Source organism: Onychomys torridus, chromosome 8, assembly GCF_903995425.1.
Source record: "Onychomys torridus chromosome 8, mOncTor1.1, whole genome shotgun sequence".
NCBI classification, from domain to species: Eukaryota; Metazoa; Chordata; class Mammalia; order Rodentia; family Cricetidae; genus Onychomys; species Onychomys torridus.
The window spans coordinates 34597199-34612722 of NC_050450.1; the positions used below are offsets into that span (position 1 = coordinate 34597199).

The following is a 15524-nucleotide window of genomic DNA, read 5'->3' on the forward strand; positions in this document are numbered from 1 at the left end:
AAACACTTAGTATAGCCTAAGCAGATACTTATGCCCTGTGGGTCTGAATGTTGTCCTGATAGTGGCAATATTGTGTTTAACGATGTTTTAAGTCAGTTGATATTTTATCCTATATTCATAAGGATTTACTTTCTCAAGTGCCCTATACTTGAGATTCCCAGTAAAAGATTTCTCTTCTACAGAATCTTCTCAAGGCCCCGAGAACCATTCCTTAATAAAAGGGTTAAGGCAATGCACTGACCACGTTCCTTTTTCTCCTTTTTGGGCTAAATCCTTACTGTGTGGGACATCAGAGAAAGGAGAAAAAAAGACTAAATAAAAGGAACAGTTTAGAACTTTTATAGCCAACCAACAGCTCGACCTAGGGAGAAAACTTTTGCACCATAGTTCTAAAATACTAATTGAAGCAGGGTATGCTGGCACACGCCTTTAGCCTCAGCACTTAGGAAGCAGCAGCAGGCCAATCTCTGAGCTTTAGGCCAGCCTGGTCTCTACAGTGAATTTCAGATCAACAAGGGCTACACAATAAGACCCTGCCTAAATAAACAAACAAATAAATAAGTTAGTGATTCAAAAAAATAAAAGTATCTTACTCATAGGTTTCAAGGTTATTTGGAGATTTTTCCACGAGGTAACTGCTTGGTGCATATCCCTCATGCCTGTAAAATGAAAAACAAGTGTTTAGACTCTCAGAGAACTGGTTTGTCCATCTTGATTTAATTAATTCAATCCACTAAAGTCATGTAAGAATTCAGTCTCACATTATTTGGCATTTGTGATAGGACATTTACAAATTTTGGAATAGAACAGCTGATAAAATTAACAAAGGTATGCTCAGCTGAGAGCAGCATACCCCACCGCAAAACACAGAATAGAGTGAAGAACGATGGGTGTTCACTTCAAAGGCTCCACTTGCTAGGCTCGCCACAAACTTTCCTCCGCTGGAAAAATACCTTTCAATCTTTATTTCTATAATTAATTTTTGTGATAATCAGTATTTTTCCACTTTATGCCATCACTTTCCAGTAAGGGAATTGAAGTAATTAAGGTACAAGAAGCCAACTTTCCAACCACAGGTCCTTAAAGACCATTCCCAGTTAGTGCTGTTCACTTCAAAATTAAAAACTCCCTAGCTGAGTATCTTCAACTAAAGAACCATGAGAAAAACTGAGCAGATGGCCAAGCTTGTATCTTAGTACTCAGGGGACTGAAGCAGGAGGATAGCTGTGAATCTGAGGTCAGCCTGGGCTACACAATGAGTTCCAGGCCAGCCTGAGGAACAGCCTGAGACCCTATATAAGACCCCAAAAAGATCAAGGTCAAGCTGGATTCCAAAGTGAAATGTCACATTTGAACTGGAATTAATAATAGAGTAATGAAAAAAATGATAAAAAGTTTAAAAACATTATCAACACTTTTTACATTGTATATAGCTTTGTAGATCTTGAAATCACTTTGTATTCACCCCTCAGCACCAGAAAGCAGGTAAACAGCCCCTTCAACTCTCTTGGCTTCCAGTTCTTACCAGTGAAATGAGAGATTTAAACTTGGTTATATCTAAAGTACCTCCCGATTCTGCCAATGTACAAAAAGATAAAGAAAAATACAGCCTTCTCTCACCCTTTCAAAGCTTAATACTAGGCAGTGTTGGCTTTTCTATATCCTGTTGGGGGTATACAAATTTGGTAAAATTTTAGGAGACATTATCTGTTAAAATTAAAACACCATATACTCTGACTTAACATAACTCAACTTTTCCATAGTTAGAACTATGTGCATATATATGAATGTATCCAAAAGCTTGTCATGCTACACAAATATTTCCAGGTCTTCACTCAAGCTTCATTCAAAACAATACAGAAGGGGCTGCAGAAATGGCTTAGTGGTTAAGAGCACCTGTTGCTCTTGCAGAGGATCTAGGTTTGACTCCTATAAGCAACAACATGGTGGTTCACAACCATCTCTAACTCCAGTTTGAGGGGATCCAATGCCCTCTTCTGTCCTCCATGGGTATCAATCATGCACATGGTATACATATATACATCCAGGCAGAGCACTCACACGTATTAAAAAGGGGTGAGTTTGTATGTATTGATATGAAAGATTGCTAAGAGATTATCATACAAAGATAAAGGCAGAGAGTGGATCATTTGAGCAAAATACACAAAATGCACTTGTTATGACCAACTCTTGTGCCTAGGCACACAAAGAAGTATTAGCACAAGGAAGAATTAGCAGTGATTATGGACTTGATGGCTTTTCATGTATACTTCTGTCTACAGTGAATGTACTTTCTCGATTTCTTTCCTTTCTTAATTGTAGCAGACTGAACCAAGGGCATCATGCATGGTAGATACACACACTAGCACTGAGCTCTGCTCCTGGACCCTAGGGTGGTTTTTTGTGTGTGTTTGTTTTTGTTTTTAACAAAATATTGGCATGGAGTAGTGATGTTCCAGTGCTGGAATATTTTCTTTGTCTGGTTTCAAAATAATTTCATGATATTAACACTTGCTACCAATATAGAAGAATATTGGTCACAGTAATTGTTCCAGATTAAAGAAGGGCTCATGACACGTTTTTCATTCCAAACCCCAGAGAAGGCTGTTAGTATCTGTAGAAACGTGCTGTCTTCGTTAGCATTTAATGATTGCTCTCATAATGAAATCTCTGGTGCCATCTGAGACTTTCTAACATAACTGCCACTCTGTGCCATCTTTCACACACCTTTTCTCTCCACTTACTTCACAATGAGATGTATTTAAAAACTAAAGAACGTCACAGAGCAAGTTGCCAAGCCCACCAACTGTCACTACCAGTGGAAATTCAGGGGCTTTTAGATGAGTTGAGGACAGGGAAGGGTTAAGATGAGGGACAGGGATTTCGTATGGCAAGTGGAAGCCTCTCTGGTACTTCTGAGCAGAGGAATGATGAGCTCACTCCTCTCTCCCTTCCACAGTGCTCAGCTCTGCGTTCCCAATTCAGCCTCAGGACGGCTGAAGGCCGTGGGCATTCCTTCCCACATTCGCTTAGTCCCCATAGCTGCCGTACACTTGTCTTACCCGTTCTTGTCTTGAACCCTCCACCAGTGGACCTCGGAGCTGTCCAGCAGGTAGTACTCCCCATCACACTGCAGCGCAAGCTCCTGGGGGTCATTGGTTTGGTAGTCGTACAAGGCAATGACCACGGTTTCTTCAGGTTCCTGAAGTGACCGCTGGGGAAGAGACAACAAAACCAAGCGAAGACATAAGAAGGGGGCGAGTCCCTGGGATCCTGGATTTAGATTAGGCCAACATGGCAGCTTCCTCCACCACTGAGGTCATTTGAAGAGGGAGCTACCTTCCTCAAGTCGGCACTCTTTATGATTTAGGGTTATGGGGCCGAACAGATACAAGCAGCAGCAGTATGCACTTCTTTCACTCTGTGAGGTAAATTCTGATCCCAGTGAATTCCAAGAAGCCACATGCTTTTCAAAGAAATCTACTGACTTCTATATTGGCTCATTTGGTTTGCCCAGATCCATCAAATCAGAGACTACCAGGGCTGGAAGTACCTTACGAGCCCATTTTACCAATGTTTTCATTCAGAATGGGGAATCAGATCCCATGGCAGGGAATGGACATGACCAACTCCTAGAGAATTCATCTCAATTCTCCCTCTACAGTAACACATGGCTCCTTTCTTCTTGCAGAAGCCTTGACCTATACCACTGCCCTACACTGTAATGGTTTTAAAAGAAATGGCCCTCATAGACTTATGTGTTTGAATGTTTGGCCCCTAGGGAATGGCACTATTAGGGGGTGTGGCCTTGTTGGGGGAAGTGTGTCACTGTGGGACGGGCTTTAAGGTCTCATATGCTCAAGCTACATCCAGTGTGGCTGAGTGTGTTTCCTTCTGCTTCCTGTAGAACAAGATGTAGAACTCTCAGCTCCTTCTCCAGCACCATGTCTGCCTGCACCCTGCCATGCTTCCTACATGGATGATAGTGGACTAAACTTCTGAAACTGTAAGCCAGCCCCAATTAAATATTTTCCTTTATAAGAGTTGCCATGGCCAGGCAGTGGTGGCACATGCCTTTAATCCCAGCACTCGGGAGGCAGAGCCAGGCAGACCTCTGTGAGGTCGAGGCCAGCCTGGTCTACAAAGCGAGATCCAGGAAAGGCACCAAAACTACACAGAGAAACCCTGTCTTGAAAAACAAACAAACACACAAACAAAACAACAACAAAAAAGAGTTGCCATGGTCATGGTGTCTCTTTATAGCAATAGAAACCCTAACTAAGACACATACCATATTTCAAATAGGATGAGATATTAATGACATGAAGAACAGCTCATAAGGCAAACAACCACCAGAGGTCAAGATGAGCACACATGAGACTGAGTGACAGATTTGGAAACAAAGAAAATATGGGAACAGACTGCGTTACTGGCTGGAAGGTGATGTAGTGTTGGGAAGTCACAAATTCTCTGAGTACAGTGAATTCTGGGTATTTATGGAGCTTGAAATAGGTAGTTGGGTGGGTCCTCCAGATAGCTAAGAGTCTGTGGACCTGAGGTTTTGCATAGAACTAATGGATGGAGAAACTGTTCAACGCACCCAAAGAAGGTATAGAAGTGATATGTTGTCCATGTTACTGTAGATCCAACTCCCTGATTAACCCTTAAAAGAAAAAGGTTAGTACAGAGGTTTAGATGATGGTGGTACATTTCCATAGGGGTCATGTAGAGCACATAATGGGATACTCAGTACCAAGTTTGAGGGATACTACAGGTATTTACTAGGCAAGGGCCAAGAACACAAAATGTTCTACAGTATCTCATAGACTTTCCAGCTTCTGAACATCCTAATAGACATCCACATGGTGAAGACCCTGCATATAATTATGATACACAAGAGGCCTCTGTTTCACAATGGACTTTTATAATACACAAGAAGGCCCAAAGGCTAGATTCCACCTCTTCCCAATAAAAAGGCCTGGGTTTTCCAGGACTGCACTACCTGCACTGAGGGTGTTTTAATTTAGAATTGTTTTGGGAATTGTTCACCATTTTGGAAAATCAGGTCACTCATGGAAACACTAGAGCTGAGCCATCAATAAGACATTCCTGTATCTATTGCACTTGAACTGCCACATTCAATGGGTTCTGTCTATGGGACTGGGCATTGGTTTATTGCATCATGTCTTCTTTTACTCATCACCTCATGTTTACATTTAGGAATACAAGTTATTTTTTTTTCAATATTACAATGAGCATATTGATTGGTTCTCTTAAGAAGTATTTGTTTACATAAATTGTGTTGTTTAAGATTTAAAAAAATATTTTTCCTTTTCTTTATTCATGTGTGTATGTGTCTATGTGTATACATGGTACATTATTTATAGTGTTGGTGCCCTCAGAAGCCAGGAGAAAGCATTGGATCCCTAGGAACTATAGTTTCAGGCAACTGAGCTGGAGTTTCAGGCAGCTGCTCCTGAGTAGCTACCCTGTCCCTCTGAAGGGTAATTCCACAGTCTTTCTCAAGTAGATCCTGGCTAGCCTTAACTGTCAACTTGATTAACAACTAAGAATTATCTTGGAAGATCATCTCAGTTGAGAAACTGCTTAGATCAGACTGGCTTAGGGGCATGTCTGTAGGAGATTGTCTTGTTGTAATTGATGTAGGAGGGCCCAGCTCACTGTGGGCAGCACCATTCCCTAGTTGGTTAGCCCTGAAAAATGTTAAGAAAGCTATCTGGGCAACAAGAATTACCTGCAGCTTCTGCCTTGGCTTTGGCAGTGGGTTCCTTGGTTGGAGGTCAGGCTGTGTGGAATAGTAAGCAAGCCTGCTTTCAAGTTCTTGCCTTGAGCGCCTGCCTGAACTTCCCTCAATGATACACTATGACCTGGAGTTTAAGCCAAATAAACCGTTTCCTCCCCTAAGCTGCTTTTGGCCAGGTTATTTTACAACAGCAAGAGAAATTAAACTAGAACATAGCATAAGGCCTGAAAATGTCGTGTAAAACATTGTTTCTCTATAGGACAAGCTGAGATGCCATTGCCCTGAAGGTAAGAGATAGAGAAGGGGAGGAAAGAAATAAATGACTTCAAGTGGCAAGGAGTAAGAGAAACACTGCATTGTTTCTAGACATATGACTGACACGGGCTCCAAGCCTTTGTGGGAAAATGCTCATGACACCACAGGCGCTGTATTTCCAAGGAACCCTAAAGTTCCAATGGTGCAATTCAAGAAGTGATGGGCAAGCAGTATATTCTGGCTTCACCCTCCCCAACACTGAGGAAGGCAAGAGAAGGAACAGGCTGACTTCAGAGAGAGAACAGTAGGTTTAGGTGGGCCTGCTATAGGGGAAAAGACAGGGCAGTGGGCTTCCAAGCCACACCTGCAAGGAGGCTGTTGGAGTCATGCTCAGAAAGTCAAAGAGTGTAGCACACAACTGGTTCTCTGAAACAATGTGAGTGTGTCTCTGCTGTGGTGTTTGAGTGTCAGCTAGGAAGAGATCTCAAAGTTAACCTGAGGCTGGAGGATTTAGTTTTCCTTCTGAGGATGCTATCAGTTTTGAGGCATCGCTGTGTTGGCTGGAAGAGACAAAGAGAGCTCCTTCTTCAGGAAGAAGCATGAGGAAGCCAAACTATAACTTTCCCAGAGCAAGCCCCCAGATGTGGGCACCAACGTTAACCTGGCCAGAATGAGGGGGCTCATCCTTTTCTTATTTCTTCTTTTTCTCCAGAGTTGGTGTACCAAAGTCTTGTCAATCAGTCTACCACAGAGCAGTGTGTCTCAAACCTGAGTATATCTCAGAATGACAGAGAGAACTGATATGCAGACGAAGGGCCTCTCCTCCAGAGTTATGGCTGCAGAGGATCCAGGGGTGTGTTCTTAGGACTCTACAGTCTCACATGCTCTTCAGTGTGGCTGATGCTTAAGGTTGATGGGCCATATCTGGAGAACAACCGTTCCAAAACCCATACACCAGAAACTCTAAGTCCTGTTAGTACCTGAATAACCTTGGGGAAAACCTCAAGATGTCTTGGTACTTAGTTTGCTAAGTTTAAAAGCAAGGATATAAAATTATAATCCTTCAAAGTGGATGGCATACACAGTTTTGTCATATATAGCAAAAGTGTGGAAGTGCTTTGGAATATATAAAGTATTACTAGGCGTTTGTCTCTGGAGTGTTCCATATTGAGGTATAAAGACGCATGGTACCAGTGCTTGTAGATGGTGTCCAGCAAGGTGGCAGTTCAGGACCCGAGTGGTCCTTTAAGTGGACAGACCCACTGAATAAGCATTTCTCAACCTGTGGGTCATGACCCCTACAGGGGGGTCAAATGACTCTTTCATATCCTGCATATCAGATATTTACATTACAATTCATAACAGTAGCAACATTACAGTTATGAAGCAGCAATGAAAATAATTTTATGGTTGGGGATCACCACCACATGAGGAACTGTATTAAAGAGTTGCAGCATTGGGAAGGTTGAGAACCACTGCACTAAATATCCCCCAAACCCAGTGTTAAATATACCCCAATTGCAACTGTCTACCACATGCACACAGATCTAAGAAACACAGAGATCACAGTTGGGCTTACAGTACACAAGCCCACCTCACTTACCCTGTTGTCTTCAGGAGTAGGAGGAAGAGGCTTCTTTGAAGCTGAAATAAGAAAAAGAGAAAAAGAAAATGAGCATGAAACCCCAGCCTTTCAGAGAAAAGGGGCCCAAGGAGAGGAGCGAAGAAAAGGGGCAAAAGGAGATGATGAAATACAGAGACACCGGAATCAACCTTGCCAGAACCTGTCTTTAATCTTTCACACTTGATAGTTTCCAATTCCTCTTTCTAGAAGATACTAGAGACTTCCAGAAGCCAGTATTTTGGGATTTCCTTCTGTATCCCCTGCCTGGGAAGGGGCCAAGATCTGGGCTCTTCTCTGCAGGTAGAGAGACTTCCATGAATACAAGTCACCTTCTGAGCTCAGGAGTGGGAACAGGTGACTCAGACAGTGAGTCACTACCTTCCTGATCCACTGTGGGCTTGATGAGGTGGGAGGGCATTATACTTTCTGAGTGGGAGGAAGTCTGCTTTTAGTTGCCTTGAGGCATTTCAGCATATATTCTGGATGCCTCACTTCAAAATCACCTCTCTCCTTCAAAATCAATCTCTCCCTCCCTCTCTATTTCTTTGTGTCTTCATCCCTCCTTTCACTTAGCTCTCAACTCTCCTCTGTCTTGCCTCTCTTCTCTCTTCTTATCTCTCCCTGCTTTCCTTATCTTCACCTCCATCTCTCAGTTGATCTATGGACCATGTTCCTTATATCACAGGTCAGTAACACACACACACACACACACACACACACACACACACACACACACACACACACACAGCCTGGTTTCTATTCAGCATGGGACCTGGACCAGGAAACTGGATTAACCAGAATGAGCACCTTCTATGCCTGGTGCTCTTGTGATAGGTCACTTTCTTTTTCTCTGGAGATCTTGCTCTTTTTGCTCGTATTCTCTCTCTGAGTGTGTACTGTGGGGATGGGACACAGTTAGGGCTGGCTATGGTGGCAGATATGTGTTGCTAAGTCATTTCCTCTCAAGCATTCTGCTATTTCTCAGATGCTGTAGCAGTTCAGACTTGGATGTTCCCATCACAAATAAGAAAGGCTAACAGACATGGCTACCAGTTACTGAGAGCTCATTAAAAGCTTTCTACTGCTCCGATGAGTCTTCCAACAGTCACTTGAAGTAGCTGCCTATTATTCTATCCATTTAGGAAGAAATTACCTGAGAGGCTCAGAGAGAGAGAGAGAGAGAGAGAGAGAGAGAGAGAGAGAGAGAGAGAGAGAGAGAGAGAGATTAAAGGAACACATAAAGTTACACAATAAGAAAAGGATGAGGCTGGGACCTTTTTTTTTTTGTTAACGCCAAAGCCCTATGCTCATAGACTTCGTACTGTCAGTGTATTCAACACAAAAAACCCTGTAAGCCTTTACCCCAGGAATATGATTTGCTGTGTGCACAGTGAAGTATGCTTCTCCAGACTGCTTGCAACCCCACCAAACCATAGCAAGTGATGCTATCTAAGTCAGAAGAGAAGGCAGTGGGTTGCGGTGCAAAGCAAAGTTATCAGCCAAATGGCTGCACCTCACACACATGGCCATAGCTGAGAGCTGTTCAGCTACTGGGGTCATCCTGGAGGAGCTGTTGAAGACCAGCCCTTCCCAAGGGCTCATCACATCTCAGAAACATGTCTCAGGGTGAGGGAAGATCTGGGAACCCTGCTGAGGAACGCTGCAGCCTACCTGGGGAAACCTGCAAAATGGAAGTAGATTCGAAGGGTTCTGAAACCTCTGGTACCACTTTAGAACTGAGGACATTAGGGCTCCAGGTTGCCAGGTGACTCATACAAGGGTCCACAGAAGGGTATTGGTAGGAATCAGAGACCAGCTCTGCCTCTGGGCAGGGTTCCTCTCATGAGCCAGGCATCTGCCAACGCCCCCTCCCAAAGGCAATCCATAATCAAACTTCTGTTCTGCCTGTTCAGGTACAGCCAACAGAACCAACAGCAAGCACTAAGGAGTGGGCATTGACCTCCACAGTGCTGAATATTTTTCATGAAGGCCCACAGACTGATGACCTTGATTCTTTCTTTCCTAAGTGCAAGCAAGGTGAGAAGCAGTGGTTTTTAAAATGGCTGTGAGAGGCTGTGAGTCAAGAAACCATGGAAAACCCAACTGTGTGTTATATCCGCCTTGTGTTAGGACAGTGAGAACCACAGGATGAGAAACAGTATCTGTGGTAGGAGAGGCTGAGAGATGAGAAAGCTGGAAGTGAAACAATTAATTCTTTCTATCCTTTCCTAACTGTGTGACCTTGAACTACTCCAGGCTGCCATTTCTTTGACATCACTCTCTACCCAAGACAGCAGTGAAGAACCAAAGCATGCTCTTGTGGAAGTGCATTTGAGTAGAGCTACAGTTCATTGGAGGTGTTTCCAAGTCACTGTGACATTAGATAAGAATTAAGACACAGTTTAATCCCCAAGACGGGGCTTTTGAGAAGGCCAAGAACAAACTTCTTTTTTCTTTTTACTTTGCATTTAGACTATGGATTCCTTTTCTTTGAGACTGAGCAGGTCTAGGGCAAGTCTGAAGACCAGGCAGGAAGAAGTTAAAGTTAAAATTAAGAGAAGTTTTCTCTCTCCCCTCAAGCTTTTGGAGTTGAATTTATACAATTGGACATATGTATGGTATGACATCACTAAATGAAATAAAGAAATAATATCGTGTATTTAAGGCTGTCTCTTTAATTTAAGGTCTAAGAGGACTGTTCAAAATTTCCAACTGCAGTACTTCTCAGATTTTACTGTTGTCTACCAGTACCCCACAGATCGTGTTAACATGCTCATTCTGATCTAATAGATTGGGCAGGACCAGAGTTGTTTTTGTTTTTTGTTTTTTTTTTTTTAATACTTATAACTAGCTCCTAGGGAGCATAGATCGTTGACCAAGGACCACACTTCTGAGTGCATGAGTTTCAACATGGAAAAGCATGAAAGGGATGGTAGACACAGGTGCCCCAGTGAAAATTCTGGAATTAGAGAATTTTGCCTTCAGTCTCTGACACCCTGTTGATGGGAAGTTGAGATGGTTCCCTCTTTGTCTCTTTCCCCGTGTCTTACCGTTCTTGGTTGGGTCATAGGGGGCACAGCCTACTGCAAGCTTCTCCAACTGGGAACAGCACCTCCACCGCCCATCTATCCAGAAATTGGGGTGATACTTGGATACCAGGCTGTTGTTATTCCTCGTTTCTGTAAAAGTTTGTACCAACAGGGTGCTCATTTCCTGGCCAGTTGATCAAGCACTAACAATCTTTTAACTCACTGAGATGGGACCCTGAGGCAGGCAAATCCTGAGTGCTAACCAGGTTAGTCAGGCAACTTATTGTGTTGTTTATTGAGGGAGCTTGGGTTAAATCAGTCAGCAGCAGATCTAGTTTCTTTTCTGGATCTGCTTCCCTTTGGCTGTGTGTCTTTAGGCTTGGGAACCCTCATATAAGCCTCAGTTCTCTCAGATTTCCCTGCTATGTCCTCAACCGGATGAGTGTGCTCTACAATGAAGCCTTAGGGGGTTAAGGAGAAAGTTGAGAGGGTGGGATTTCCATCAAATTTGATATTTTATTTTATTTTTGAAGGAAAGGTCTCATGTGGCTGAGAATGTCCTTACACTCCAGATCTTCTTGCCTCTATCTCCCCTGTGCTGGAATCCCAGGCGGGACCTGTATGTCAAGTGCATATGGTGCTGGTGTTAGAACCCAGGGCTTCATGCATGGTAGGTTAGCTGCTCCGAGGCCCTGTAAATTTGCTTTTATTCCCTTTAGGCTATGGATTTGAAGCATAATTTCTTAGGAATAAAAGGAACTTTGCTAGTGAAAAGCAAGAAAAACTCCAACATTAGTTAACCTCTAGTGCTCCCTCCAGTTTTAACATTTGGATAACAAAACAAAACAAAACAAAACAAAACAAAACAAAACAAAACCCTGGTATAAGATACAGAAAAATGCCAGGCGGTGGTGACCCACGCCTTTAATTCTAGCACTTGGGAGGCAAATTCAGGTGGATCTCTGTGAGTGAGGCCAGCCTGGGCTACAGAGTGAGCTCCAGGAGAGGTAGGGCTACACAGAGAAACCCTGTCTTGAAAAACAAAACAAAAACAACAACAGATACAGGACAATGATTGTAGCTGGGGCTCTTTATTAGTTTTGGCTTGTTTGCCACCTACGGCAACTGGACTGTTGACAGCACTTTCTAGTTTGCCTATCACTTGCTGGTTCCTGTCCCGTTTGAAATTCATCTGCCCCTGGAAGCCTGGAACATCACTTCAGCCTTATTTTTCAGACAGGAGAGGCTCCAGACACAGTAAGGGCTTTGCTTCCTTACTCCTCCAGCTCCTTAGAGACAGGTCTCCTGATACACAGGGGGCTTCAGGCTAAGGAACAGCCGTGTTGATCCAGTGCGGTTTCGGGGTGAGAATTTTCAGACCCACCTTTTGCGTCCTAACTCATTTGATTCTCACTACAGCCTATGGTTGTGGTTGGATGCCTTTTACAGCCGAGGCAACAAGGATGCCCAGAGGTCCAGGTGAACACTCACAACTGCAAGTTTCTGGACTTTCACTACAGAACCCTGTCTGCATATCTCATGGACTTAGGCACTGTGTGGGTTCTAATTGTGCTGCCAGGAATGAGTGAATAAAGAAATAGCTGGATGACAGGGCATGGTGGTGCACCCCTGTAATTGTAGCACTTGTGAAGTGGAGGCAAGAAGGTCAGGGTTCAAGGTCAGCCTTGGCTACTTAGAAAATTGGAAGTCAGACTAGGTTCCATGAACCTCTGTTTCAAAACAAACAAACAAACAAACAAACAAACAAACAAACAAGCTCATGCTTCCTGGGCGCTGGCCACAGCTGCTAGCTCTAAAAGTTTTACCCACTACAGCTCTGTGGAGGGATTCTATTACTCCCCTCCCCTCTCCGGTTTAACAGCCAGGGAAACTGAGGTTAAGAACTTGCCCAAAAGCACAAGGAAGAGCCAGGATGCCAACCCTTGGGATCTAACCGGAAGGGTTCCCACTCTAACCTTTCTTGCTCTACTAGAGTAAGCAAATCTTTTTAAAATGCCAGATAGTAAAGATTTTAGTTTTTTGGTTTGAATGGCCAAGAAGCAAAATGGTCTCATGTGGATGCTTATATATTCCTTTTAAATGATTCAAAACACAGGAGCCAATCCTTAAATTACCCTTGTTGCTGCTCATGGGCCCAGGATAAAAACTCAAGGCATTGACTGACAGCAAATGGGATAAATTCTGAACTCCAGTTGCTCACAGACATCACTGTGCTCCTTCATGGAGCCCAAGCCCAGCACAGGCCCGAGGTCCCAGTGACTCAATAACACCAGAGTTTACTTACCTTCTTTAAGGGTGAGCACCCAGCGCTGCCGGCTCTCACAGTCTGGAGCAAACACATACAGGAGGTAGTTGTCATGCATGACCTAGAAACACACAGGAGTCCAAGATGGGCAGGGCACCCCAAAGTGGGGACCCACCATAGGCCCATCCTCGGCACTACAGGAAAGCAAGAACCTTTCTAAGAGTCTTTGTGGAATGAATGAATGAATGTCCCTGACTGAAAGAACAACACACAACCCTCCCTGTGGCCTTGGTCGAAGCTCTCAGCGTGGGTGACAGCCATCTTTTCCCCATCTTCTCTGTAACCATGGTCCAGGGACAGAAATCTATCCACTGTAGTCCTGATGGGCTTACCTGAAAAGGGTATTTATAGTGGCATGGGATGCTAATGTCACTCTTGACGATCTCCACACACTTGATTCTGGAAAGTTCGATGGAGCCTTTCAACGTGCGCTTTTTCTGTGAGGAGACATAACATCCGTTTAAGTGAGAAAAGAGACAATGTTTTCATTCTGATTGTTTCCAGAAATTTACTATTAGGAAATTTCCCCTCCCTTTGGAAGCCAGTTGTAGGGCTTCTAATCAGATATCCGAAGCTGCCTCCTTCCTTAGTCTGAGAGGGACTCTGAGCTGACTCTTGCCGGGAAGGGCCTCTTGAAGGGTCATGATGTGGACTGATTTTCTATTCAGTCAGCCATAGTGATACACACCATAGTCCTGTTGATACACACCAATGTTTGTAGGACTCATGGCTGAGATGGGTTGTGTACTCAATGGGGAAAGAGCCACATGTGTGACGATATTTCATGTTCTGTGCCATCTATGACCTCATTAGAAATTATGCTCAGGCTTGACAGGGTAGTGAGGTACATTATTAGTCATGCCTTTGTCACATCTGGCTTTCCCATGTCTCTTAGTTATTCAAAGTTCCACAGTAACATGCCTGCAGCACATTCCTGCTCTGGAACCCACTTCACCCTCCTGGTAAAATCGTACTGGTCCCATGCCTCAGTCCTTTGGAAGCTTGTTAGATGTGTTGTCTGAATAACTTACAATGTCTTGTTTGATAAGGATGCTCAATGTTACCTAAATGTCACTGTCCTCAGGAAATGGATCCTAGGAGACGGGTCACCTTACCCAGTGAGATAGTCCATTAGTGGAACTAGGGAAGGCAAGTTGGGAAAGGCTTTTGGATGGCAGGCCTTTCCCAGGGCCCTAGATAGTGGCTGCCACTGAGACTAGTTTCAGTCAACTATGGAGTCATCTGTGAAACATGTCATTAGATGTCATCCTCTGAAGGCGGTAAAGCAGCACATGAGTGGAGGAGTGGGTGGGGGTGAGGTTGGGCTTTGCCTCTTGTTAGCACCACAAACTTGGGCAGTTCATCCAATTTCCAAGAACCTTTTTATGTATAGCTTGTGAGGACAGTTCTTGCCTCATGGGGTTGGTTAGAGAATAAGGAAGGATGATGTAAATAATTTCTAACAGGGCTTTAATAAAGGGCACCTTATAAAGAGGTTAAGGATGGCCGACTATTCCAAGAGAATTGTGACTACTCTTGGGTAGACTTGGTTAGCATTGGGGGTTATACACCATCAGATTCTCTAGAACAGAAATCAGCCTTTGTCTTTTGATCTTCTAACTGGAAACCAATCTTCATTTACTAGCTGAGGCACAGAACTGATGAAAATAGTTAAGGCATGTGAGTCAGACCCCACTGAATACAGGGAAGCTTTGTGGAGTTTCTTTTAAATTTTCTTCACAAAACTGCTTTATTCACTTTTTAAAATACAAAACAAATCTATTCATAGTTACAAGCAAAACAATATGGAAAATTACATGTGAAGTTCATATTTACAGGACTGCATTATTTTGGGAGAGAGAGAGAGAGAGAGAGAGAGAGAGAGAGAGAGAGAGAGAGAGAGAGAGAGGAGTGAGTGTGTGAGTGTGTGTGTGTGTGTGTGTGTGTGTGTGTGTGTGTGTGTGTGTGTAAAGCCAGAGGTGGACATGAGATGTCTTCCTCAATTGCTCTCGACCTTACGTTCTTAGGTAGACTCTATTACTGAACCTAGAGTTCCCAAATGAGCAGATTAACAGGCCTGTGAACCCCTCCTCTTGCTATCTCCCCAGTGCCAGGATTACAGGCCCATGCTGCCACCACCGGCTCTTTATATATGGCTGCCAGGGGATTAGAACTCAGGTCTTCATGGCAAGCATTTTACTGATGCCACCATCTCCCTAAGGCATCTCTTTTACCCCTGCACAACCGCAGGGTGATGTACACAAAAAGTGAGCATCCTCACGGCTGCTTTGGTAATCTAGTCCTGTTAAGAAGCCCGCCCTGCAGACTCTAGCTTCCATAGCTAGAAAAGAGGCCCCAATGTGTCCCATCCTCAAAGCCCTCTGGCACTGCCAGTTTGCACTTAAGAAGCAGAGGTGCACAGAGGCCTTCCTGTCCCATAACCGTCTGCGGTTCCTGGCCACTGGTGAACTCAGGCTGCTGGGTGTTTGGCTACTTCTTCAGGGTGAGCCTGACAGACTCTACTGA

The 15524-nt window shown here is 43.9% G+C and overlaps 1 protein-coding gene across 1 annotated transcript in view; it reads right to left on the reverse strand.

Annotated features, from left to right (window-relative positions):
- Nucleotides 1–15524, reverse strand: part of Itk (IL2 inducible T cell kinase) — a 47913-nt gene that overhangs the window by 31168 nt on the left and 1221 nt on the right. The window contains exons 2-7 of the mRNA XM_036195202.1: nt 13331–13435; nt 12978–13059; nt 10694–10822; nt 7623–7663; nt 3063–3214; nt 594–659 (exon numbers count right to left, since the gene is read on the reverse strand). Of these exons, the coding sequence (XP_036051095.1) occupies nt 594–659; nt 3063–3214; nt 7623–7663; nt 10694–10822; nt 12978–13059; nt 13331–13435 (575 nt within the window). The remainder of the gene's footprint in view (nt 1–593; nt 660–3062; nt 3215–7622; nt 7664–10693; nt 10823–12977; nt 13060–13330; nt 13436–15524) is intronic.